At 40.2% G+C, this 27669-nt stretch overlaps 1 protein-coding gene across 25 annotated transcripts in view; it reads left to right on the top strand.

The window, feature by feature from the left end:
• Window positions 1-27669, top strand: part of LOC107308667 (pituitary adenylate cyclase-activating polypeptide type I receptor) — a 127023-nt gene that overhangs the window by 32636 nt on the left and 66718 nt on the right. For all 25 annotated transcript variants that reach the window (XM_085539191.1, XM_015852702.3, XM_015852700.3 and 22 more), the window contains one exon: window positions 16756-16861. In XM_085539191.1, coding sequence (XP_085395317.1) covers window positions 16756-16861 — 106 coding nt within the window. The remainder of the gene's footprint in view (window positions 1-16755; window positions 16862-27669) is intronic.

Below are 27669 nucleotides of genomic sequence, written 5' to 3'. Positions count from 1 at the left end.
CTTCTTGCAGTGTTTCCTTGGCTGGTGAACATATGCTCAGTGGCCTTTAAAGGCATTTTTTTCTTTAGAAGAGTCTTTTTAAAGAATAAATAAAAAGGGAAAGATGAAAAGAGAAAGGTGCAAGTGATGTCCCTTCTATACAAACACTGAAACTCAGCCGCATTATGGGGGTGAAGTGAGGTGGATGTGTAAGCAACATCTCATGGATCAGAGAGCCAGATCCTGAACGGATTGTTTTCAAGTCCCCATTCATTAGGAGATGAGGAGAGAAACTAATTCTGTTTACTGTGATAATATATCTCAGTTTTCTAAGGGTTTATATTCTACAGTGAATTGAACTTGTGGTGTTAGTCCTTATCTGTGGCTGTCCTTTCCATCGCTGGACTACTTCCAAGTAGGACCATCTATATTTCAGTCCCTCTCATTTTTTAAATATGAGGAACTGGGTATAAAGACACATACACCAATTCTGCTTCTGCTATGTTTGTTTGAATATCTGTAACCTAAATGAAAGGTTCCCTTCCCAGTGGAGACAGAAACATGTGTGGTTGTGTTGGGCTCTGCTCTTTAGACAACCTGTTTTTTCCATTCAAGACTTAATGAACTGGCATTTAATGAGTTTATTGGCCTTGTGATTTGTAAGATCTCACGATCCTGTTTGAAAAATCAAACTCTCTGCAGGAATACAGCAGTCTTTAACATGATGCTCTGTTGCGTGGGAATTGTCTCTTAGGGAATAGCACAGCAACTCCTTGTACAAACATGGCTGGGAACCTCTTCAAAGCCTCTGACTTGTTTAAAAATAATAAAATGAAAAAAAATAGCTCTTAAGGTACGTAATACTGGGTAAGGTACTTTCACAAGGTATGGCTCAGAATTTGTGGCAAGGTCTGACCCAAAGATTTCTGGGGGGTTCTGTGTTGCATAACAGCGGCAGTGCCCTTGAAACAGCCCAACTTCAAGCACTTCCTTGGGATCCTGGTTCCAGACTGTCCTTACCCTGTCAGCAGGTGGGATGGATAATTGCAGAAGGTGACTGATTACACCTGAGATCTCACTAAATTTCTTTGTTTCTCTGAAAGAGCTTCATGTGTTGGCACTCCAAGGATGCCCACAGCTGGTAGGGGCCCTTGGCATTACACTGGTGCTTTGTCTCATATGCTGGCACTTGAAATCTCACCCCAGGGGACTCCAGCTGTTAGTTAGGATTATTATAGAAGCTGAAGAAAGACACACTTGGTTAAATTGTTTTAAAGCATATTAAGCTTATAAGCACAAAATGTGAAAGACAAACAAGAACAAAAGTTATTTAAAAAAAAAAAAAAAGTGGCTTTCTACCCACCTCTGGTTCACATTACCACACACACATATACACATATCCATGGGTAATATTCCTTATTTAAGCAGGTAATCTAGCCAGGTCTTGGAAATGCACAACAGCAGGATACGAAGCAGAAAATGGTTGTCCTACATTAATGCCTTCACTTTTCTGCCCTCTGTTGTAATAGTTTCTGTGACAGGCAAATAATATGATGACAACACTGATTTAAGGCCATTAATGTGATTCTTTTCCCTGCTGGTTTTGTATTCATGAGCTTGGAGAAGTATTGGGTGAGCAGTCAAATAGCAAATTAGGAAATAAAAAAAGATGTCTTGGAAAATGAGCCTATAAAAAGAAATCTAAATCTGTGGTTTTTCATATTTCTTCACTATTAACATATAGCACCTGTATGGATGTTATTCAAGTCTCTAACAAGTGTGCCACTGACCTCTTCTTCCTTGGGTTTGCAGAGTCTGCAGCCTAAAAAGGATTTACTGAAGGTCAAATTGAAGAGGTAGTTGTAGTGCAACAGCAAAGCTGCATTATAGAGAAGAGGGAGATGGAAGCAAAAAAGCAGAAAGAGAGGAAATGAATAGTAGCTAAATAAATACATTACAATGCAAACATTTTTCTGGAGATTGGGCCTTTTATATATTCTCCCATCCCTGTCACCTTTGTATGTAACAAATAGCAGTTTTAACCTTTTCTTCCCAATCTGTAACGAGTCCAAATCTTTGCACTGTATGGCAAGAACTGGGACCTTCCCGAGGATGAAGCAGTTCTTCCTGGAGGAGCACCAGGGCTGGTGCTCCAGGGTTGAGCCATCCAGGTGAGCAGTCCATAGGTTGCCTTTGAAATCCCCATTGGGACAGGCAGAGCATGGAAGGCAGATTGTACTGCACTTAAGGATGTTTCTAGGGCTTGTTTTTTATACCACTAGAGACAGCTCTTTAATCAAGCTCTATGAAGCCTATTAAAAACATTGCCAACTGTAAAGCCCAAGTGTTGCTATCCTTACAATCCCCGGAGGCAGAGAACCCAGCTCAACAAACTCCTCTTTGTCTCTGTGGGCAAAGAGTGAATTGTGCACACTCCAGTCTCGCTTCTGCTCATGAAAAGATTACTGGGGTTTGATCACATTTGTTGCTTTTTTTTTTTTGCCACGTGGAAGTTGCTTGGAAGAGAGAATTGGTGAGTTATGAGTCCTCTTCTGTACTAAGCACAGTGATCTCTGTGATATATTTCTTCTTTGTCATATGTTGGTTGGGCCCCAAACAGAATATCACCATCTTAGCCAATAGGAACTGTCTGTGTACTTTCTTTGTGCCTGTTAGAGCTGAGCAAGTGCACCAAAATTTAGCCATCTCAGTAATGGATATCTAGTTAAAGATATTAATCACTATTAGTACTTACCAATGATAGCTGTAAGGCACCTCCTGACATTGGTATGACCTCTCATAAACCCTCCTAGTAATCTCCTTATTGCAAGGTAATTAAAAATTAGTTCAGATGAGGCTTTGGTTTCTTTAGCTTTTAGAAAACTTTACAGTTTTTATGAATATAATGTGGATGCTGAATAGATGACTAAGTCACCCTTGCCCAACTGATTGCCATGCAGTATCAATACCTTGGGACTCATCATCTTTGTCAGGTTATCACAGATGCTTTCTGTATCTTTCCTGAAGCACAATTTTAAAGTCAACAATTTCATGTGTTTTCTTGCATGGGTGAAGTCAGGCATCAATGAAATGTTGTATTTCTAGCAAAAAAAACCAATAAAAAGTCCATACTATTCAGTACTTCACTGTCCTTAAAACCATTAAAGAAAATCAGCCTTCGTATGCAATCAGTTCATTTCTTCCTCCAGTACACCTTATGTAAGTGCACTGAACAGCTGAAAAGTTTAAGATTGCAAAGTGACTGGGTGTTTTTTTTTTTCCTTTACTGCTTCTGGCTTTCCTGATAACATATTTATGCAGTGTCCTCTTCTGTCAAACATTTCTCTATGTGCTGACTCAGCATCTGTCGGCAAAATGTGTTATTTAGAGGTTATTTAGGCTAAATGCAGTCCAGTGGATCGGTCGTTTAAAGACGACTGAAGAAATTTGTCAGTCATGTGAATTATTGATATTTGTAGATTTGGGAAGGGAAAATACAGGGTTATCTATTTATTTGTCTGTTTTTACCTTATTTGTCTTGCCCAAAACGCACATCTAAGCATGTTATGTATTTTGGCTCAAAGTTGTTCAGACCTTTATTTTGCTTTCCTGTTTGTGAAGTGCTTGCCAGATAAGTAATAATGTGGAATGTATTATTGGATAAGCTTAGAAATACACTGAAGCTCAAAGGTATAAGATAGTGTTTACTTCCTCATTTACTTCCTCAGAAGTCCTTTCTGACTTCTGGCAGATCTTATCTTATTTTGATTATAGGATTTCAGTCATAGAATCATATATTTGCCAAGGTTGGAAGAGTATCATCCAGTTCAACTGTTCACCTACCACAAATACTTTCCACTAAATCATGTCCCTTTGTACAAGATCTAAGTGTTTCTTGACAAAATTGAATAAATGAAACAAAACACATTTTTTGTACTGCAGCAGAAACTCAATTCCCATGCAGTCCTAGATTAAAGTAGCCCTTTTTAGTGTCTCTCCAAGCTATGTAGATATACCAAATCCAAATCTTTTTAAACATTCTGTGTTGTCTGTTATGCCTGAACTAATAGCAGATACATTCCATAAACTGCCTGCAAGCTCATTTAAAATAACTGTTGGATCTGATTGTATGTCTTCCATCTAGCAATCTTGATAAAAATAACGGTAAGGTAATTATTCACTATGACCTACCATGGCAGTAGGCATTCCCTCGTCCATTTCTTTTGCAGAACAGTGGTGGGAGGGGAGGCTGCAGCAATGGGAATGGGCTGCAAGATGATGGATGGACCCTTGATAGTCTAAGGAAGTAAGACTTATGTGATCACACCTGTGCATGTGTTTAGTTTGCCATTTTTCCAGGTTATCTATCTGTCTTCAGATTCTGAGTGGTATGGGTGATTTCAGCTAAATTTGACAGAATCATGGAATCATTGAATGGTTTGGGTTGGAAGGGACCTCAAGGATCATCAAACTCCAACTCCCCTGCCACAGAAGGGCTGTGTTCTCAAATGAGTTAATTTGGTGAGGATTCTTTGCTAAAGACAGAGAAATTGTTAATTCTCTGTAGAACGATGAACTTCAGGATAAACTTAAGCCATAGAAGATAGCACAGTATCCAAACAGGATCTCAGCTGGGAGATGCTAATCCATCTGATCAATGACTAAAGCCTTATGCTACTGAACACAAAACTCATCAGCTTTGTTTTCAAACAAGATCTTACAGCTAATTCAGGATTATTGGATCCCTGATGTTAGAACAGTAACTTAAGACATAAGAGCTGGAAGATCAAATGTTCCTTATGCCTCAGATAAGTGTTTACTTTGAGTAGTGCTTCAACTTCTTGGTCCTCAGTTCCTTCTTTGTGAAATGAGGCCATCTCTGCTGCTCTGCCTCTAAAAGGTCTGGAAAAGACAAATCCACTTAAGGCTACGTGTGTCCAAGAATTAGAGTGGTGATGGTGCCCAAGGCAGATGTATGAGAAACAAAAGGTTTTGTTGATCTCCATGCTACAAGGTCTCCCTGGAATCTTCTCTAAGCTGAACAAGCCCAACTCTCTCAACGTGTAGAAAGATGCTGAGATCTGTCTGTTCAGCCAACCCAAATAAAATAGTGTTGGGTTCTGTATTTGCTTTATATTGTCCCTTGAACCATAAGAAAAATTACCAGTTGTCTCTGAGAGAAACGTGGCATAATTTGTCATGTTTTTCATATTGAATTGACACTCCAGCATCCGTCTTTTTCCTGCCTTTTCTCTCAGATTTTTTGAGCATCATATTTAACACACACATACATATTTGGCCATGGAATTCTCTCTTGAGTCTGCTAATCGCTGTTAAGAAAAGCCAAAAAGCCACCTTGTGGATGACAACTTATATTAGAGGAACAGGTCATTGTGTGCTGAGGTCAGTTCCCGCTGCATGGTAGTGCTTACAACTGGAGACCTTTGGATGTTGACCAGTGTGGAAATGTGAAATATGTTTGTTGGTTAGCAAAGGAGTAACACAGGAATTCTGAACACAGTCATCTTGAAGATGAAGTAAATAGAAGTTAACATATATTGGAGTCACCCAGAATAAACCATGAGGAACAACGTGAAATATGTTCTACCAGTTTTACTTTCAAGTCTTTCTTTGCTTTAATTATGACAGAATTTTGCTCACATGGGAGAGGAAATTTTTCTCTTGCTCTCTCTCTTCAGTATGTAGCAGTCACACAGTGTTTGTTTATGCTTTCTACTGATATCAGGATAAGCAAAGCAAACTGAAATAACATCCCTCTGTTTCTGACCATACCTATTCCTGCAGAAAATGAAGCTTTTTCATTAACAGCCATTTGAAGCAAATCAAAGGATTACTTCAATTCAGTGTTTCTCTCTTTTTCATATGTCTTACTGCAGTTCTGAAATCAGTGAGGTTGTGAAAAATGACCACTTACCTTAGGAAGAAAATTAATCATTAATCCCTTGCACATATATATATGTAAAAGGGAAGGTAAAAACCCAAACTCTCTGAGGAGTAAAAATAAAATGCTCTGTGGGAAATGAATTTTCTCTCTGTAATTAGAGATGCATTATCAGAAGCGAACTTCTTTGGAGGAAAGCATATGAGTTAGGGAGCTGGAAATGAAGACAGTAAGGCTGATAACTGAGCAATTCTTGTGTCTTTCCTGAGGTCGTGTTGCATATATTGCATGACTCTCACCAGACACTGCTATTATCTACAGAGGCAAAAATTAGCTTACGGTGCTGGGATCTGTACTACATCAAGACTTTTGGAATCCAGAATGGCTGAAAATTTCATAACAAGAATTCAGTGAGATTGTGATGTGGTCGCTGTCACTGAGAAAGTCGCATCCAACATTATTGAGTTCAAATACACAAAGTTAGTGGACTCTGTTAAATATGGAATACATAAATATTCCAGAAGAGCCTTCTCCAGAATGATAATTTCAGTCCATGTGGCAAATGAAACTTGGGAGGAGAGACTTAAATATACTGGTCAACATTTATTATCTTTAGTGTAAAATAGTAACCATGGTTGCTAGGACTTCTGAGTTTTTATTGTGTTTTAATATTCTCTCTCCTCTCCTCTCCTCTCCTCTCCTCTCCTCTCCTCTCCTCTCCTCTCCTCTCCTCTCCTCTCCTCTCCTCTCCTCTCCTCTCCTCTCCTCTCCTCTCCTCTCCTCTCCTCTCCTCTCCTCTCCTCTCCTCTCCTCTCCTCTCCTCTCCTCTCCTCTCCTCTCCTCTCCTCTCCTCTCCTCTCCTCTCCTCTCCTCTCTTTTTATTTTTATAAATTTTGACACTGAAAAATTGTCTCTTGTTTAAATATGCAAAAGGAATCCGAGTCTGAAATGTCTGCGCATTGCAGTCAGCTGCAAACAGCACAGCTGAAGCATCTGTTATCCTTGGAGAGAGCCCCTGTGCCACTGTGTTCTGCAGCACGAATGCCCTTGTACCTGCCAGCCAGGATGGCTGCCTTAACGCTTCAGCTGCCTGCTGTGTTTTGTTGGGGCTGAACACAGCAGGAGGGATGTACCACGAGGATAATGGAACGCATCCAGAATCTGTCCTTATTCACTACGATATCACCTATCTGAGCAAGTTTCTGTATAACGGCAGAGCAGAAAATGCTGGAGCAGAATCTAGGTCATGATAAGACTCTGAAAGTGAGACCTGTGGCTTAGCTGTCAGGATCTGAAATGGATCCAGGTCCTGCGGGTTTATTTGGAACAAAGTCACTCTTTAAGGGGGAGATCTGTTCTTAGAAGAACACCATCTCTGTCACCGTGTGTTGTCTCTCCTTAAGTCAAATCACATCATGCAGTGATGCAGGAGTTTGAGGCCGGGTATGCAATCTGGCACTTTGTGGTTTTTCTTGTTTGGTTGGTTTTCTAGTAATTTTTGAGGCTTTATTTTGTAATGCATCATATGTGAGAACGCCTTGGATCCTGATTGAGGCTCAGCTCACACAGCGCAGTCACTAGTGAGATTTGCTAAGCATACCTCATGAACAGGACACAAATATGTATACGTGTATGCAATGCTCAGAGAGCAGCTAGCCAGGCAGGGACTGAGTGTTGTGGTTTTACTGGGGCCAAGATGTGGGACCCCGCTGATGGTTACTACTCTGGATATGCATTTCTTTGTAATGCTGTATAAGAAAACAGTGTGTTTTTCTTTTGTGATACCATTAGCAGGCAGTTGACATCCAACATTGTCCTCAATCACTGCCTGTTCTCGAGCAGACCACATTTAAGCTGCATCCATGTCGCAAAGCACGAGCCAACTTCAAAGCCTCATCTTCTCAGGTTTGTAAAGTATAAATAATAGGATTAAAGACAAAGGCCAAATGTCCTGTTGTGAAGTATTATTTGTCTCTGCACGAGCTGATGAGTTGGGTACTTTAATTCAAGAAGGTAAAAGCTACACAAGTAATGTGGCTGCTTGCATTCAACAATGTTTAGGGCATCTTAAAGCTTATGCTTACCAACAACCAGGACAGAAATTTTTCGTGTAGTGAAGTTACTATGAATCACACATTTATTGAACTGCAGTGTCAGTGGAGAGAGTTGTGACAGTAGAACTGATCACCCCTTCCTTTGGCAATGATTTACCTACCCAGAATTTCACAATTATTGTGATACTGCTGTATTATCAACGGAGAATTCTCTTTTCTGAGATGACATTGAAATGACATTTAAACGCCATTTAAGCACTTATTATTGAATATATTGCTAGATACTCAAATAATGAAGATCAACTGTGATCCATGCCTAGTGATGGAGCGTTACTTCTACTGGCCTGCCTATGGTAGAAATAAAATGCAGAGATATCAGTGTCTGGGATGGGATTCACCAGTACAATGTCTGCAGCTGCACAAGTCATGTTGGTCTCTCATTTCTGTTATTAGCAAGAAACAAGTACTGAGGCTGCAAGTTTCTTTCTGTAGCCATCAGTACTGACCAGCACTGAGTGTCTAAGCCATTTACTGTCTGATAATTCTCAGTAGCATTAATGCAGTCCTAAATCTGGAGTTAAGGCACTGACCAAGTAGGCAGACAATCATAAAGATTGGAACCTTCCTTTATTAGATCACCTAATAAAGGTAGAATTAGTCACATATTCTCTGTGATATAAACCCAGGTGAAAGGACTTTTGTGGTTAATATCTTTATACAGGCAAAATTTTGGAATTTGTCAAATCTATAGAATACTCAATGGCCATTGTTTAAGTGTTTTTAGTTATCTTCGTCTGGCAGGAATATGTTCATATTAGACATATGATATAGATATTGATATCATACATATATGATTTCTTTTTCTCCCACATTCCCTTTTTAAACTTGGATTCCAATATAGTGAAATATTTCATAATGACATCTTTAAGTGGAATAAAACACATGGCAAAGTATAGATGTGCCATACTCTTTACAGTCATAATTTGAGACAGCAGAAAAACGAGTCATGAGCCATGACACTGCCAGTCATCTTCTTACAGTCGCTGCTACACAGTGCCCATAACCCAAGAAGAATCAAAGTCCCGTCTTCAGGTTTCTTCTTCACCTGCTTCTAAATACCTCTTAAGCTGAATCTTTCTCTGACAAATGGCAGTTTGTTGCTGGTGGTGTTGTTTTTTCTGTGTATGGTCTCATTGATCATCATTAGCAAGTTGTCCTGCACAGTCTCTTTTCCTTTCTAATCCCTCTGCTCAGCTCTGTACTGGCTCAGCTTGCTGTGTTGATGCTCCAGCGGACCATTCACTGTTCCTTCCTTCCCTTCATGAATACAAACTTTATTCCCCTCCTTGAGTTTTCATAGAGGACTAGTGGTAAAACACTTTAGAGACGAGAGTGAGAAAGGAGGGTTTGTTGAGAAAGCTAATCTAGGCGAGATCTTTTGTACCAGGTTTTGATTCCCTGTGGGATCTAAGAGTTTTTTTTGTCATTGGTTTTTCCCCTCGCTTTGGCACAATATCTGAACAGACGTCTCTTAGCACTGAAAGGAGAAGGAGAAAAACTGAGAATGAGCTTGAGTACTTCCCGTTATTACCAGTGTTGTAATAAGCTCTTTGCCTCCATTCTTCAATACTCTCCCCAGTCTCAGAGTCCCTTTGAGGAATATCAGGCTGGAAGCTGTAGCACAACGCACATACTGGAACCGCCTGTAGGGAGGACTGAAAAGAAGGTATGAGTGTGATAGTTGAGGGCAAGTAGCTTTAATTTAATTAGTGGATTAATTAAAGCTTTCTCCCCTGGGTGGGGTGTATATGTGTGTCTGGAGAAAGTGTTTCCTTGGCCTCCTATAGCTGTTCTTCACGCATTTCTGTTCCAAGTGTGACTCAGATGGGGTTTCTATTGAGCTTACTGGGAGCCTGCACAAAACAAATTTCCTGTCTAAGATTTTTTTTCTTTGGGGTTTTGTTTAAAGTAATGAAGTATCAATGGACAAATAATAACATGTAATAACAAAACTTGCCTTGCAAATGAATGTGGCATCCGGCAGCATGACAAATGCAGAAATCCCAAATGCTTTCCTGTTTATCAGCGTCCCCTCAGTGAGAGAAATCTTACGTTAGCGCAGGTTCCTTCTGCCTTCACAGAGTGAAACTCATCATGAGTTTTCTTCAATGTGATAAACCATTCAGCTATTTGACAGCTTTGTCTCGGCACACTGTACACAGATGCTGAGGAAATAAGATTAAATTCAACAGTGTTCTGGACTCAATAAAAAGACCATAAACTGTAGATCTAAGGGAGTAGTTTATCCCTTTCTACCTTCAAAAACTTTCAGTTTTTGGCTCCTCAATACACAAAATATGTCAGTCAGCTGGAGTGAGTTCTGAGGTGGGCCATCCAAATGGCCTGAGAGGAGAGGATAAGGAAAACATCCTTGTTTAGGCTGCTGGGGATATGTAGTAGGAGCCTTACGATAACTATGAGGAAGTCATCCAGAAGATAGAGCCAGGCTTTTCATCTTCTTCTCCTGTGTCAGGAGGACAAAAGGCTATGGACATAATATGAAGTATTATTGTTTTACCTTGAGATCAGGTGAGTATTGGTGTAAGTTAGAGAGGTCTTGCAGTGGACGTTTTCAGCTGGAAAAAAGAAAAAGGATTAAAAACCCTCGAAGACACTTAAATTGCATTACTTTTGAATACTTCTGAAAATAAGTGGAAATTGTGACGTTATCAGGAAACTATCATGTTTTCAAGACTTTGACATTCTTTAATGTTGGAGAGGAAAGTCTTAGGAACAGTGGAAGAAATCCAGCTTACATAATACAATAACAGTCAGAAATTATTATCAGTCTTTAGTTTCACTTCCATCACGTTGTGTCTGGATGGATTTCTAAACACTTGTCCAATGAGTGGTTCTATTCCTTCAGGGCTTCAAGAAACATAAACTGGTGTTGCTGGCCATTAGAGATAGGATAAAGATATACTTTGGTTGAACTCAAGGTGTCGGTTCCTGTGTAAGTAGCCAGCTAAGCTGATAATGTCTCACCATGCTTAAAGAGAGGTTTTTCAACCAACCCATCCACGGGATAGAAAACCAGTAAAGACAAACTCAGAGATGGATATGTTGCATAACACATTTTGTCCAGAGTTGTTACATCAAAAGGTACACACTGTGTGAATGGAGGTGTTGTTTATGCTGAAGCTATTTTCTAATCTACAGTAAGACACGCATCTCTGCAGGAGCTGCTGGTGTTAGAGGATAACCATATCTTACATTCACGTAAGCCCGTTTGAAAGAGATCAGTGTTCTGTTTTGGTAGTTTGCACTGTTGGATTCTTATCGTTACTTAAAGCATTGTACAATTGTTCCTTGGTTTGAAGAAGTTTTTAATCACTTTTAACCTTTCGCTTAATCTGAAGTGTTTCAAAATGAACAGTAGTTTGCATGCTGTTGACCCAGGCAGACAAAAACACAACCAAGTAACAACAGAAGGTTTTCCTGGAGACAACAACTTACTCAACTGCCAAGTCAGTGCTGTGGGTACCAGTGATCCTGTAAATCAGTTCTGAAAAAAAACCCACAGGTAATCAGAGCTTCTTATCAAAGACCTCAACTTAATGTTGAGGTAAAAGACTTTGCGTGACTGATTTAGTGGCGTTTTCTTGCTGTTAGCAAAAGTGATGGTTTGTTTGCTTTCCCCTAACCTCTGTTTTTTACCCTTCTCGTTATTTCATGGTGCTTGATATGACACATCTGGAATGGTACGAAGACACCCTCACTTTGAAAAAATAATAATAATAAAAACAAAAAGGATCAGGTCTTTACAGGCAGAACATGGAAAGAGAAGTTCATGCTACTGAATCATTGTATTTGAACAAGCCTTTGTAAGAAGATGCCAAAGGAATTGCATAGTTCGTTATCATTCCTTATTATGACCTCATGTACTTGGTATATAACTTAGAAAATGAGTCAAGTGCTGAAGTGTAAAAGCCTTTTTCCATTAGATATGCATTACAGGGTCAAAAAATATCCTGATAAAGGGCAAACATGAAGTCCAATGCTGACATCAGCAACTGAAGGTGAAGCGAGATACCCTAAGGCATGGTCTAGGCATCTGTACTGAGTCTTCTGACTTCCTCCCCTTGGTTGTAGCCGTATGTCAAACAGTGTCATACATGCAGTTCAGACAGCTGCCTAAGCATGCTAGTTTACATTTGTTTGTTATATATTGTTTATATATTATATATTGTTTATATAATATATATATTGTTATATTGTTTATAAGTTTTTATCTCCTGTTCCTCAGTGCCTGTGGTTAAGGAAGCATCTTCCTAATGCAGTCCAGTGCTGCTCTCTTGGAGCCGTCTACTCTCAGCCTGGCTTTGTGCTCCCTGGATTCATTTTCAGGACTATTCTCTCCCTATTTGCAGGTTTACAGGAGATGAGGGCCCAGGAAGCAGTGTCACTGACTTGTACCACCCCATACCTAGATCAGGGCACAGTCAATGGTACATGCTGGGAAGAGATGAACGGTTATTACAGTGCTCTGTAGATAGATCTTTTTGCACCAAATCAAGCAGCCTGCCATGTCACCTTTCCAATACAGAAATCATGTGGAAAGGAAGAAGTTGCTCACAAAAATATGAAAGCCGTCAATATGTTGCACTTCCATAGAGTCGTTGAGTGGTAGTTTCACACTGATGGTCAGATTTACTCCACCACACAGAGTGACGGGGAAAAAATGCAGTGAAAAAAAGCTCATGGGTTGAGATAAGGACAAGGAGATCACTCACCAATTACCTTCAAGGGCAAAACAGGCTCAGTGTAGGAAAAGTAATGTAATTTATTGTCTGTTGCTAACAGATTAAAGCAGTGAGAAACAGAAGAACTAAAAACACCTAAACTATTGAAAACATATTCGTTCTCAAAACTGGTGTGAATCAATCTCTTCCACTTTGCTGAGAGTAATACATATATATTTAATTTAAATGTGAACTTCCTGTGTTTTCCGCCTTTTTTCTTGTTTTTTCTGGTGAGCATCAAAATATTCTTTAACAGCACGTATCACTGATACCTTCTGAGAAGCAGACAGCACACTGCCTACAATGAGTTCAGGAAGCTGTAGATGTCCTTGAGGTGAAAGAAGCGACGTCATGAGGCCATGAAGTTCGAACATATGCTTCCATTTCGGCTGTGCTCTGCTGTTCACTTGTTAAAGACTGGCTTGACAGATGAAAGGCATAAACTGCCAGTACGTTCTGAGTGGAGACACGTGGGACATATGGATCCTTTCAGGAAAACATGATAACCTCAAAACATCTCTGCCTTCAACAAGGAAATGTTTGGTTATAAGTGATCCAAACATGGCTTTATTTTCTCTGAAAAGACACTGCTAATTAGCGGAGATGACAGGCAGCTTCTATTCTCTCATTGAGGTTGCTCTTTTCTCCTTCTCTTTGTTTTCTGTCTTAGATTCCTTGTTCCTTGGTAACTTAAAATGTCTGTTAGAATCGTAGAATCATGGAATTGCTCAGGTTGGAAAAGACCTTAAAGATCATCAAGTCCAACAACAACCAAAACATACAAATCTAACCATATCCACCACATTTAAAACACATCCAGGGATAGTGACTCAGCCACCTCCCTGGGGAGCCCGTCCCAGTACTTAACAACCCTTTCTGCAAAGAAGTTTTTCCTGATTGTCAACCTAAACTTACCCTGGAACAACTTGAGGCCATTCCCTTCACCCTGTTGTCTGTCACCAGTGAGCTGAGACCAACCCTGCTCTGCTGCAATTAGCTTTCAGATACTGGAAGAGAGCAATAAGGTCTCCCTCAGCCTCCTCTTCCCCAGACTAAACAGCCCCAGTTCCTTCAGTCTCTTTTCACAGGGCATGTTCTCCAAGCCCTTCTCCAGCCTTGTTGCCCTTCTTTGGACTTGCTCCTGCACCTCCATGTCCTTTCTGTACTGAAGTGTCCAAAACTGAACACAGCACTCAAGGTGAGGCCTCACCAGTGCTGAGTGTATGGCAGGATGACTTCCCTAGTCCTGCTCACCACATTATTCCTGATACAAGCCAGGATGCCATTGGCCCTCTTGGCCACCTGGGCACATTGCTGGCTGATATTAAGCCCACTGTTCATCAGTACACCAAGGTCCCTTTCCATCAGGCAGCTTACAGCCACTCCTCCCCAAGCCCCTAGGGGTGCCTGGGGTTGTGACCAAAATGCAGGACCCGACACTTGGCCATATGGAAACTCATACAGTTTGCCTTGGCCCAGTCCATCTAGGTCCCTCTGTAGTGCCCTTCTCCCCTCTGGCAGATGAACACTTCCTCCCAAATTGGTGTCTTCTGCAGATGATGAGTACTACATAGCAACATGAAGGTTTTTATGGGAGGGTATGTCAAAGCATCCTGCTGACTGTGGAAGCTAAATTAAGGCTGCAGGAACAGCAGAAGCACAGGACTTTACTGCTCTCCCCACATTCAGCAGTAGGAATCTCCATACTGCCCAAGCAACACTTGCTCAAATGCCACTGCCTAAATTAAGTCTGTTTAGTCTGATGCATCTGACGAAAAGTGAATGTCTGCAAAGAAAAAAATGAAACCGGACCTGCTCACCTTACTGTCTATTTATTGTCAGTAGTTTCAGCTGTGATTTACTTCTCACTAAAGAAGATGCCAAAAAATTGAAGGTTAAATCACACTCTTTTGTCCTTTGATTATAGACTGACTCTAAATCTTCTTAAACGGCCCACAGGACAGAAGTTGGACTTGGTGGGTTTCGTAATGTTTTGTATCCTTTGATGGACTTTGCATCCATTTATATGTTGTGAGCTCCAATGGGCATTCAACATCCACAGTGTGAAGCTTCAGAGAATTCTGCAGCTTAACAATATTTGTAATCTTTGTATTCTGCCTCTGCAGACTTGGCAATTGCGACATGAAAAGTTTTGTAATCTGTACATACTGAAATGTACAGGAACTGTGAAGTGCTTGTATTGGACACTCCTTTCAGACATTGTCAGCTGTGTGACCAAAAAAATATCTCCACCCTTGGTGAGGTTCATGGGGTGATGTAGTAAAAGCTGTTATGTTCTTGAGAAATCACTGAGATCTGTGACAGTATATATATTCCAGGCCCTTGGGAGCCCTTAAAACAGAACGTGTTTTGCTTTGAAGATAAACAACTCTAATATGGTTGTACTTGGTGTATCCCATTGGGCAGAGGGCTTACATTTGTTACTGGGACTTCGGAGGTGGAACTGCGTGGCAATAGCAGTTCCTTCCAATGGTGAAGAAGGCTTTCCATTAGGGATACATTATGAAATCCTCTCATTGAGGTAAGGTGGGTAACTGTTAGAATGTCAGAAGTCTGCAAGTGGGTCCCTGCCTCTTAGCACGATGAAGTATAACCAAACTTGAGTTTTATATGCTGTGGGATGTGTTGCAAGCATGCATTCAGTGTGTGCTGGTTATGTGATACATTAGTGACCCAAACCGTTCCCTTCATTCCATTCCATCTATTGGGTTGTGAGGGAAGTAAAGACAATTTGTGTAGATGGGATTCCAAAAATAAACTGAAACAGATTGGGTTCAGGTGCTGTTTTCCCTACTTGCTTGTTTCTGTTTATCACTTGGCAGGAACACACCACTCCCCAAGTAATCCTCCATTATCCAGAGTGAAGAAAATGGGGTGGGAAAAACAGAACAACCAAGTAGCTTGCAGTGAGCTGGGTTGACCCACCACATCTTCAACCACTGTGTGGATTTCCATAAGACTTTCCACTGAGTTTGGAACTTCAGCAGTACCCCTGTGAAATGGTCTAATGAAACCCAAGATTGCGTTTCCCTTGAATTGATATCCTCTGGCCACTTTCTGCAGCAGGAATGAAGTCTTTTATTGATTTCTGAGAATGGATCCCATTTTCAGTTTGTTGCTGCTTTGGGATTGCCTGCGTTGTGTTGGCCATGATGTTCCTCTTATACATTCATTTTTTTTTTCTTTTCTTCCTTTTTTCTTCATCTTTCTTTCTTTCTTTCTTTCTTTCTTTCTTTCTTTCTTTCTTTCTTTCTTTCTTTCTTTCTTTCTTTCTTTCTTTCTTTCTTTCTTTCTTTCTTTCTTTCTTTCTTTCTTTCTTTCTCTCTTTCTCTCTTTCTCTCTTTCTTTCTTTCTTTCTTTCTTTCTTTCTTTCTTTCTTTCTTCCTTTCTTTAATCGTAGTGGGATGCCTTAGAGCCTTAAAGATAGAAAAGAAGTTTTGGACCAAGTCATTTCAGTTGCATTGGCATTACATTTTGCTCTTGGCAAGCAAGCTGCCTTGTATTCATTGGAAAGAAAGGAAGAAGGAAGCATTAAAGAATGGACGGGGTAAAAGACTGGGAGCGAGAACTTTAATTTAGTTTAGGGTCCTGAGTAAGGTTAATGGATTGTGTGAGACTCATAAGAGAATGGCAGAAGATCAAACAGAGCCTCAAATGATTTCTGCTTTCTCTTTACATTATTTCTTTATTTAGAGGTAACTTCTGTTTTATATGAGGAAGAAATGCAATAAAACAAAGCAAACACATTGCAGACTGCACTTTGATAGAGAGCAGCATTAAAAACGGTCTTATGAACACTCTCAAGCTTTCTGTCTAGAACAAACAAATAAACATCAAGAAGTCTGTTGCAGTTTCATCTATTAAAGATGTTTTTATGACTTTCTTCTTTCTGGAAGGGAATATCGAAATGTCCTGATGTCTCTTCATAAACTCTCCAGCTATTTTACATTTATAACTACTCTTTCACCACAATTTTTTTTTCCTTCTCCCATTTCAGGTTACAGCAACACATTCCAACTGCATAATTAAAAAGGAGCAAGAAACCTGTCTGGAGAAAATACGGAGGGCAGCTGCCCTGAACCCTCTGAATGACTCTTCTCCAGGTGAGTTTCAGCTTGGGATATGCCATATACATTGATGTGAGGGTTTATAGACCTTTCCTGTTATGCCTGCAGGGGTTTCCAGCAATGTCATTGCAAACATCTTACTGGAAAAAGTGCCGTCACTGCAGTTGTTGGAGCTTAAAGAGACGCTGTAAGGACAGAAAAATAATCAATCAGTAGGGATGTACTGTGCCCATGGGTGGTTATTATCAGAGGTCAAGGATTTCCTTCCATACGGGAGGTGATGCTGTGACATATATCTACCAAATGAATCGAAACTGTAATGACAATAGCAACAAGAATTAGGTGCCTTGGAAGGAAATGTCTTGATAGGATGTTGGGGCTGCTGGGGATTAAGCTGTAAGTGCTTCAAGTGCTCTACAACAGCAATTGCTCATCCCCCTTCATCACCTCAGTAATAATTTTTGCACCTCTATCACACGATCTGAAGACCTTCACAGGGATTAATGTTGTGGTGACTGTAATCTTGATAAAGATTGCTAAGAAACTGAGGCAGCAAGTAAAGGAATTAATGGTTTAATATCCTGTCTCATTTCCCACTGACTGCAGCAGGAGCTGCTGATGGCCAGCACCAATGAGAGAAGTGCAAAGAATGACAAAGCAGCTAATTGGAAATCAGGGCCTATTTTCTGAGTCGTGTCCAAACCACTTCTGCTGTGACTTGAATGGGTAAAACTGCCGAGAACTGCAGATAAAACATGCTGTGTGTGTGTGTCATAAAAGAGGAGAGGTCTCTGTCTTCTTTTTCTGGCCATATGTTTTAGCCCAGAAGCAACAGGAGGAATGATACAGATAATAGAATCATAGAATTGCTAAGTTTGGAAAAGACCTTCAAGATCACCAAGTCCAACCACAACCTAACCATGTCACCGTAACTCCCAACAACCCTCTGCTAAATCATGTCCCTGAGCACCACATCCGGATGGTTTTTAAACACATCCAAGGATGGTGACTCAAACATGATGAATGTGTTACTGGAGCTTCCCCTGCAGCAAGGCGTTTTAGCAGCTCGGAGTATGTTCATCTGAGTTCTGCTGTTCAGCACATTCTTAAACTTGGTTTTGTTCTGTTTTATTTCCCAGCTTTAGACTGGAAACTTTAGACCAGGTGGTTTGGAGTAAAGGAGGAAAAGATGTATTTAGGTGTTTCATTCCAGCCTAGGAAATGTGTTTTTGAGACCCTTTTTGTCCATTGCAGAACAGCTTCACAATTGTTCCTCAGCCCAGAAGTAGCATAAGCAAAGACAAAAGGGAAATTACCAGTAATCTATCTATCTTCTCCATGGGATGATATCAAAACCTGATAATGAGCCCTACTTTTAATGATTATGGGACAATTATTATATGGGTATAAAAATCTGTAGATTTTCCAGGGTCAAAACAGACTATTTCATCATGTAGCTGCTTCTTTATAACTCACATCCAAAGTAACCCTCTGCTTTTTGGTAACCCACAGAATCACAGAATCACAGAATTACCCGGGTTGGAAGGGACCTCAAGGATCATGTAGTTCCAACCCCCCTGTCTAGCAGGGCCAACAAACATACACCTTTACTAGATCAGGTTGCCCAGGGCCCCGTCCAACCTGGCCTTGAACACCTCCAAGGACGGGGCATCCACAACCTCACTGGGCAGCCTGTTCCAGGACCTAACCACTCTTCTAGTAAAGAACTTACCCAGGTAACCCAGGTACTATTCAGATCAAAATCTGCATCCTACCTGTTTCATATTCGAATTGCACAGCTCAGAAATAGAGGAGGTTGAATACCATTGGGTACATGTTAGTGTGATGAAAATTTCATTTCATCTTTAGTGCTGGTACTGTAACATCCCACTCTATCCCTTTAAGCCCTCACTTTCTAGACATGCTTTTAAAGTCTGATCCTTATTTTAAGCCATATCCTGCCACTCATTTCCAACAAGGTATTATCTCCATTATTGAAGGATGGGACAACAACAGACCTGTTTTCTCAATTATTTTGAAATACTGCTTACTCTGTTTAGAAGAACACCGCTGAGGCAGTGACTGCTAGCAAGTGATGTACTAATATGACAAACTCCCCCCACAACGAATATTTGGGAAGCACCCAATTACTTCCAAAGCATTTTTGCTCCCAGTCTTAGTGGAATGGAGTGTTACTCACCCTGGTTGAACCTGACTTGTAAGTCACCATAGTTTGGACAAATATGATGAAGAGGTAGTAACCTTTTATTAACTGTCTGTAACAATAAGGCATTAATGATGGCAAATACTGTGGTTTATCCTTCAGATGAGCTAAACTATACTACCTTCGTGTGAAAGCAATGTAGCTCCATATTCTTCTGTTACATGTGATAAAAAGTCAAATAACTGCATGTTATGCAAACCCAAACTGTTTGATCTATACTTCTACAATATCTAGAGCAATTATATCAAATAGTGCTGCTTAAGGGGCTGGGGCTGGGTCATTGGTTGGTCTAGATGATCTTAAAGGTCTTTTCTGATTAGGGTGATTCTATGATTCTACAAATTCTACTACATAGGGTAAGAGTTAATGATAGTAACAGTAGATTCTGTTGTCCATTTCTCTGCAGCAATGTTTCCTGTAGCTAAAAGTACTTCATGAAAGACAATGCACTTCAAAGTCAGAAGTGGAAGAACATGTTATAGGTTCCTACACTTTGTAGTAACTCAGATCTCCTGCCTTTCCTTCACCCCTTCCTGTGTTCAGCGTCTGTGAACGCAGATATAAACTAAATGGTTCCACCATAGCTCGTCTGGATGAGGTCCAACAGAACAGTTTTGAAGCTACAGCTGTAACCACGGGTCTTGAAGAGCAAGGCTGGTGCTCTATTAGAGAAAACAGCCAGCCCTAAAGTATCAGGGCTCTGATGTTTTCACCTTTTTCTCCCACTCTGCTTCTCATGCCCAGCTGTTATACTCATTACTGTTTTATCTTTCACAGTGATGTTTTCTCTCCCTCTGCTGCTGAGCTCTGCCTGCAGTGCTTCAGAAACTGATTGCTTTGAGATTTTCTGTTTTTTCTGTGGTGTGTCCCCCCCAACCCCCATTATTTTATGTTGACTGTTTCCTCTTAAATCTTTAAATTCTTCAGATGCCTTTATATGAAAAGAAATAAGGAGCATGTGATGACCCTATGCATACAAACCTGTCCATCCATCTCCTACAAAGTAGACTTATAAGAGAGAATTTGAAGAAAATGAGATCTCAGCAGGACCCAGAATCTGACTTCTTTGCTCTAGAGAGGGAATTAAAGTGTGAAGGACAAATAATGAAAGCCAAAAGCTGCAAAGAAAGGAGAAAGGGGAACTATTCCTCATCTTCTTCAGGTGGAGGGATTGGTCTATTTCTTACTGTCAGTATTTTCAGTCTCCCTTTGTTCCAGTTTTTGTCTCTGTTTTATTATGGAGTTTCTGCTGGAGCCTCTTGTAGCTGTCAGCAGTCCTCAGTGGACTTTCTGCCATGTAGAAATTAATTTCTTAAGAATCATAAAATTCTATGATCCTGTGAGTCTGTGGTTTATAGAGCCTAAAATGCATTATCCTGGAGTGAGACAAGGTGTGATACAGCACAACATCTCGAATAAGAAGAAACAGAAGCGATGAGGTCTCATTGGTGATTGAGTGGTTCATGACTCACTGCCAAATTAATCTTGATCTTGTAGTCCAAGCTAGGTAGTCTCATTCCCCCTCGTCCTTCCTGTGAAGTAATTTTAAGGGCAATAGCATTGCCAGGCAAGTCAAGTAATGCAAATAGAGTAAGTGCATGTAGAGAAACAGTGCCTACAATTCCTAAGTGGAATCCTATCAGCAAGCACCCCTGTGATACAAATCAACAAATGATTAACTGATAAAGGTACCAGAGGGTAGAAGGTGGTAATTAGGAGATAATGGTGGTGATTTAGGGAGGGAGGAAACCACAATGGACTTTGAAAAGCGTTTCCATTTTCATATGACCATCATACATCAGTTTTAGATTTTCATTCCCATCCATGGCTCATCAGTCTCCTGTTCTTTTCGGGCCTTTTAGTTACCTGCTCTTGTTTCCCTTGGCACCCCTGGGAAGCTGTTGTTTCATTATGTGCCTGTGCAAGTGTTCATGTATCTCCCTTGTTGATGCAGCTGTGCAGAGAGACTAGATTTGTTCTTCTCACACCCAGCTTTTAAAGCTGGGGGAATGGCTCAGAATGTGTCTCTATCCCTAAATGTTTTCTGCTTGTCTCCTGCTGTAACCAAGATACTGACACTGACAGATTAGATCTGCCTGAATGGGCTTATCTTAGGTCAAAGGTGCTTTTTTGTGCTGATGGATCTATCCATGTAATACTGTGTAAAGTATCTTCTACTATGCTCAAGTAGAAACAAGAAGGAGTTTCAAGGTAGAAAATAGAGAGCATGCAATACTGAGGATGAATCCACGTCAATTTCAGATATCTATCCTGCACAGATAAACAAGACACTTGTGCAACTATCAGTATCTGAGCTGTGATCAAGCCTTACTCTTTCTTAGGCAAATAGAAGAGAAACAGATTCGTTAGTCTTTGTTTTCCAACCATTGTCTCCGTTGGATCCTTGTTGAATACTTTTGTGTCTGTGTCAGTGGTTTATGGGCTGGTTCAGCAGGCTTCAAAGAAATCTGATCATTAGATGCAATGAATGGATTCATGTCTGCTAAGTATAGTTGTCTGAAGTAGTAATGCTAGTTATTTAGTCTGCTTATAGTCAGTATATGAGGACAGGTGCTTTGAAGTCACACTTAAAGTACTAACGAGACTTAAACTTGCCTTATTTTAGACACCCATCTTATCTTGTGAAGACGGTGTGTAGAAGTGCCAATTTCTCTCCACTGCCTATTAAACCAATAATTACAGGACATCTGAAGTTAGGTGGTATGAATCATACTGATTATAATGTAGCAGTGTTGGAAATAATAGAATCTTTGCCATTTCGGCATGAAGCAATCTGCAGGCTCTTTAAAGAGCTTTGTTCTCAAATGGAGCAACAGCACTTATAGGGGATAGTATCATAGAATCACAGAATGGCCTGGGTCGGAAGGGACCCCAAGGATCATGAAGCTCCAATCCCCAACCACAGGCAGGGCCACCAACCTCCCCATTTCATAGCAGCCCAGGCTGCCCAGGGCCCCATCCAACCTGGCCTTCAACACCTCCAGGGATGGACGGGGCATCCACAGCCTCTGGGCAGCTGTTCCAGCACCTTCCCACTCTCAGAATAAAGAAATTCCCCCTGACATCCAGCCTAAATCTGCTCTCCTTCAGCTTCAATTCAGAAGAGTAGAGAAGGAAAGGAAGTGCATAGGAATTTGATGCCTCCCATAATGAAAATACTGATAATTACATAATGTGTGTTAGCTACTATCCCCATCCCATAAAATCCTTGCAGTAACAATTCCTACTGTCTTCTTTCAAGCTGTCCTTTTTGTAATCCTCCGAACTGCCAGGAAGGCGTTCTTTAATAATAGAGGAACACAGAATCATTCAGGTTGGAAATGACCCCTAAGGTCATCTCATCCAACTCTTCTCCTACCTACAAAAGTAGGTGGAATGGATTGTGACTAGGCATTTTGGTAAGATATTCACTCTGATAAGATTGATTTCTGGGAGCAGGACTAAATAGAAGTATTTATCTGCAAACAGTTTGTTCATTAAAAAAACATAGATTCCAGTGACGTTTGAGGAATTTCTGGTGAAAAATAATGGAAAATAAGTATTTCAGAACATTTGTTGCAGAAATATAGGAAACAGAGCCAACTAAATTTAAATGACATTTAATAAAATGAAACACTAAAGTTAAAAATAGGAAGCTAAAAATAAAAGCTCCCGTCTGCCTTCTCAATGCTTTATGTTTCTTATTAACCAAAAAGAAGAGAAAAAGTCCTACCACGTAGATGAATATATTTCTTTTTATTATTTCCAACATTTTTTTTTTCTTTTTATTTTTCTGTAACTATTGAAGCAAAATATCATTTATTTATGCAGCTCTGCTTGTGAGTTCCATGTTTCTATGGTGACAGTTCATTAAACCACACACTGCATCTCTTTCTCTTTTGTCCCAAGTTTGATGGTGCCATGAAGTCTGGTCTTACCTTCCACTACTCAGCACATGCACTGTGCCATGGGGAGCTGATCAAGAGTAAATAGGGAGGGAGCTTTTTTAGGGAATACCTATAAGTGATGGTTTATCCCATATGCTTCTTCTATTTATTTATTTATTTTCAATATGATAATTTTCATCTGAAAATTATAGAAGATCCATTGGCAGTGTTGTTTTTTTTCCTCTCCTGTGGGCTGGGTAGATTGGAGGATTGCTCATATTCACATCTCCCCAGGCTGTAATTGTAAGCATTACGTATAATTGCAGCCATGGTAGACCAACTCACTGCAGTTAAAAAATGAGCAATGAATATCAGTAAATCATATGCAGCGAAAAAGATGATGGTCTTTCCTGTACTGCTCTGTCTGTCGGTACCTTCCATTTCATGATGGAAGCTGTGACTTGCAATTACTTAACCTAATGTCTAATTGCTGTAGCAATGCAGGGGAAGATTAACCCAAATTATAACTGAATGACCATCCATGATTTTTAGTATGATTTTCAACAGATCTTGGCAGCTCCTTTTAAACTATGCATCAGTAAGAGGGGGTTTGATTCTTGCTCGAATCAATGGCACAGTTGACTTATTTGTAGGATCTGTGTATCTAGATATAGAACACAGGTTCCACTGGTGGAGATTCAACTTCTCTGCACTGACAGTGACTGCATTTCAGAGGAATCTTGAATGAAGCCTGGATTTTGCTTCCTTATTTCACTGTGGTTCACAGTTCCTGAAATAAAAGAAGTATAGAATTACTTTGGGAGATTCTTAGGACTTGATTCAGGTGCACAGAAACCCCTAGACCCTTTTAACCCCTTTAGGCTCCTGGTAGTATCATGATATACCCATGTCTCCTGAAGCATCTTGAATTGTATTAAAACCTGTCCTTGTGACAGTGCATTAAGGTCTCTCAGTGGAAATACCTGATGAAGGTCCCTGAAAACTTCATGTGTGGTCTAAATAATTGATTCAGGCTCCCTCAAAAGTCTCTAATGAAGAGCAGAAGTCTTCTGAGTGCCGACCGTTACCCACAGACACCTTTATTTTATCCCTGGAATTGCTTTCAGAACATTGTTAAATATCTGAACTTCAAGGATGATAATGGAAACTGAGGCAGTGGGGAGAGGGTTTAATGTATAGAGATAGATAACTAGTGTCAGTTAAGGTGCTTTGTGTACCTGAGAAACCCACACAGGGCTGGAAGATGTGGCACAGACCTATAGGAGTGATAGTACTACAACAGAAGCAGGTGGTGATGAGGTTCAGGTGGCCCTCATTACCTGCAGTGAGCCAGCCAAAGCCCACCTCATTTAACATACATTAACCTACATTTAGATTCCTTAGTCTGTGAGCTCAAAGAGCTGTAGTTCTCAGTGTAGTTCAATGGAAACTGATACACATTTCCAGAGGGCAAGTAGTGTTTCTTCTATCAAAGTAAGGGCAGGGTTTTGTGGATATGTTTGTTTCTTTGTTTTGTTTTCTGAAGGGTGTTAATCAACCTATTAAAAAACAACAAACAAAACACAAAACAACAACAACACCTGCTTATGTATTTGCATTGATTGACATAGGAAAAGTAGGTTACTAAAGCATCATTATAAGCACTGATTAATGGGGACACAAGTAGTTGTTTTTAACAGAGAAGCTACCAGAATATTGTACATATCTGCAGAGTATGGCCATATTAGCAGAGTTAACCAGAGACAAGAAGGTGCAACAATAATTTCTGGCCTCTTCTTGAGCTTATGGAAGCCTAGGAGGATGCAAAGGATACTGCTTCATATGGTGGCAGATAAAAAAGACAAAACACACCTATTGGTTATTGCTGTAATTCCTTAGATTTGAGCTTCTGTTGCTAATGAATTAACAGAGTATGGTCAAGAAATATGACAGGATATATCAGTACAGGCTGGAATTAGTCTTACCTGTGTTGAGGATGTGCTTCTTCACATCGGTACAATGAAGGATCTGTAATATACTGGCAGATTCCCTTCCCACCCTAAAATAATCCCACACACTGATGGTAATGATGGGCCCTTTCTGTGGCTTGGTCTTGAGAATGGAATAGAGGCCCTGAAGCAGAAACCCAATGGAGTGCTGTTTTCTCATTGAATGAGTAACGAATGCTATGAATTTGTAGAACGCCCAATGCTTCTCAAGGAGAAGCATATGGAATGGTGCTCCAACTTGTGACCTGCTTCAGCAAAGCTTGACTGGGCTCCCCCTTTTTTCTTACGTGTGAGTATTATGGTCTGCCAGTCATCTATTGGAATGAGATAGTAATGATGGTCATCAACTATACTGCAGAATCCTTCCATTTCCACCCGGACTGAAAAGGCCTAGCAGTGGCACAGCCCAGGAAATGAACCGATTGTCTGGGACACAGTGGGAGTTGTGTGCCATAAAGGTGGCATTGTTTGAACTTCCTTTCTGATTTTTCTGTAGTTTGCTATGAAAATGAGAACAATATCAGGGCAAATTTCACTGCCATAGGTATTTTTATCTTGGCTGTTGTCCCAAAGCTGCTTCCCCAGTCAATGGACAAAAGTTGGCTATTGGAGGGAATGAGTCATCAGACCTATTTCAGATGTCTACTTTCAGATGATTGTTCTCTGGGATTACCTCTTTCTGACTTCTACTACTACTACCAAAAAATGGCAGCCATTCAAATGTAGATGTTGGCAATTGGTCAGATGAGTCTCACTCTGGAAAGCACATTTGGCAGTCTTTATGGTTAGCACTAAGTTCAGTGGCTTCTAGTAGAGAACTTCAGTGTGGAGATTTCTTAGGAACAACTTCCTTTTCACATTCGGAATGTTTGGAATCTCTCCTTTTGGGTTTTCTGTGTGTCTTTTGTAGGATCATTCAAGGAGCTGTAATCATGGGCCAAGTGCTGGACCAAAGATTTAGGCTGTTCTTTACTATGAAATGGTTTTGTGGTTGTTTTTTTCCCACTTAGCACTTCATCAAGCACTGAATATTCTAAAATAGGTGGCCAATGAGTAAATTCGCCCAACTGTACAATTTCATTTCTTTCAGCTCATTCTGAGATATATCTGCTTCCTCTTAATGTAACTCCCTTACAAACTTAAGCCAAGAACTTCATTATGTAAAACTGCCTACTCAATAATATATGTAATTGAATAAGTGTAATAATTTGGACTGCTGACAGGCTTTGCATATTGATTTTTCCTCAGCAAAATAAGACTGAAGGGCAGTGAGTTAAATCATTGTCAGACAAATAAGCAAGCTACAGCAGTATAACAAGTTACTAACTACTCCAACTGCTAAGCAGTAAGAAAATATCTGCATGTTCTCCTCCAACCATGGCAAAAATGACATAATTCACTTTTACTTGCAGAAGTAAAAATAAAAGTAAAAATACCTTAAATCATAATGCTGTGAGCCCTTGCTCTGTACGTATGCCTTATTTCTTCTCTTGGTAATTCTTCTTCATTGTAGACTTAAGCTGTGCCCTTGATTTTGTTGAGAATTACAATGGGTCATATCTCAGATTCCTCTAAAGGATGTTGAAGAGAGATGAAATGTGAAGACAGTCCTCTAGCAACTACTTAAACTTCACGTTCTTTTCCATCACTAAAGGAGCAAAGCAGCAGGAACTGCATGTCCTGTATTCTTTATATATTTTTTAGCTGCTGAGCTAGGGAGAGTGTGGGTGGGAAAAGGGAGATCCTTGGCTTTGCCCATGGGCAGCTAGCCAGTACTGCTGACTCTGAATGTGTGTGATAATTTTTGCTCCTGCCAAAAGGGAGGAAAAGAGAATGTGCATTTCCTTCCCTGAATTCCTCTTGCAAAATAGAAGGAATAAGAATGGAAAAGAGAATGTGCATTTCCTTCCCTGAATTCCTCTTGCAAAATAGAAGGAATAAGAAAGGAAAAAATGGAAATATCTCAATTTTACATTGTTTTCCATCCATCCTTTTGTGAGACAAATGAAGAACTCTTTGTCACATGTTTCATTTTTGGGCCATATAGTGTAATGTGTGCTTCATCTTAGAGAGAAGATGTATGGTGTACTAGAAAAACCAGACTTGGCATGTGCTAGTTTTATACTTTTCAGCTTAAGATGCTACTGTCTAATATGATACAACAGTTACACAACAAACTCTAGAGGCTAAACTCAGCTTGTACTTTCTGTCTGAAAACTGACATCCTTAATAAGAGAATGGGAGATGAATCAAAGAAATTGATGTGAAGAGACTTAACAGCAAAGGTTTTATTACCATTAAGCAGAAATTCATTGGCAGTGCTGGGGCAGCAATAGGATAATGCTCCAAAAATGCACAGATTATATTTTCACATGTATTACATATTCATTACACTCCCCAAATCATTATTCTCTCCACTCCCAATGACTGTCCAACAGATATAGCCTTATTTGGTGGTATTTGATGTTATCTAGCATTCTTCTAGCAACTTGATGGTTCATTGTTGGCTCTTGGTGGTCACCTCCAATACAACAGTCTCTATCTTTAAGCCAATGATTCACCTTCCACAGTTGGCTCATCTCCATGTGAGATGCCATACAAGGACTCCTTTTGTCCCAGAGATTGCTGTGGAATGCAGGGGAAACCTACAGAAGTCTCTGCACACACTGATAAGAAAAACAAAGGGAAATGTCTTGATGCTGTCTGTCACAATTTAGATGAATT

Source organism: Coturnix japonica, chromosome 2 (genome assembly GCF_054131305.1).
Source record: "Coturnix japonica strain WE chromosome 2, WE-NBRP24, whole genome shotgun sequence".
NCBI lineage: Eukaryota > Metazoa > Chordata > Aves > Galliformes > Phasianidae > Coturnix > Coturnix japonica.
The sequence above is the reverse complement of the archived record's forward strand: the minus strand, read 5'-3'. Positions and strand labels throughout refer to the sequence as shown.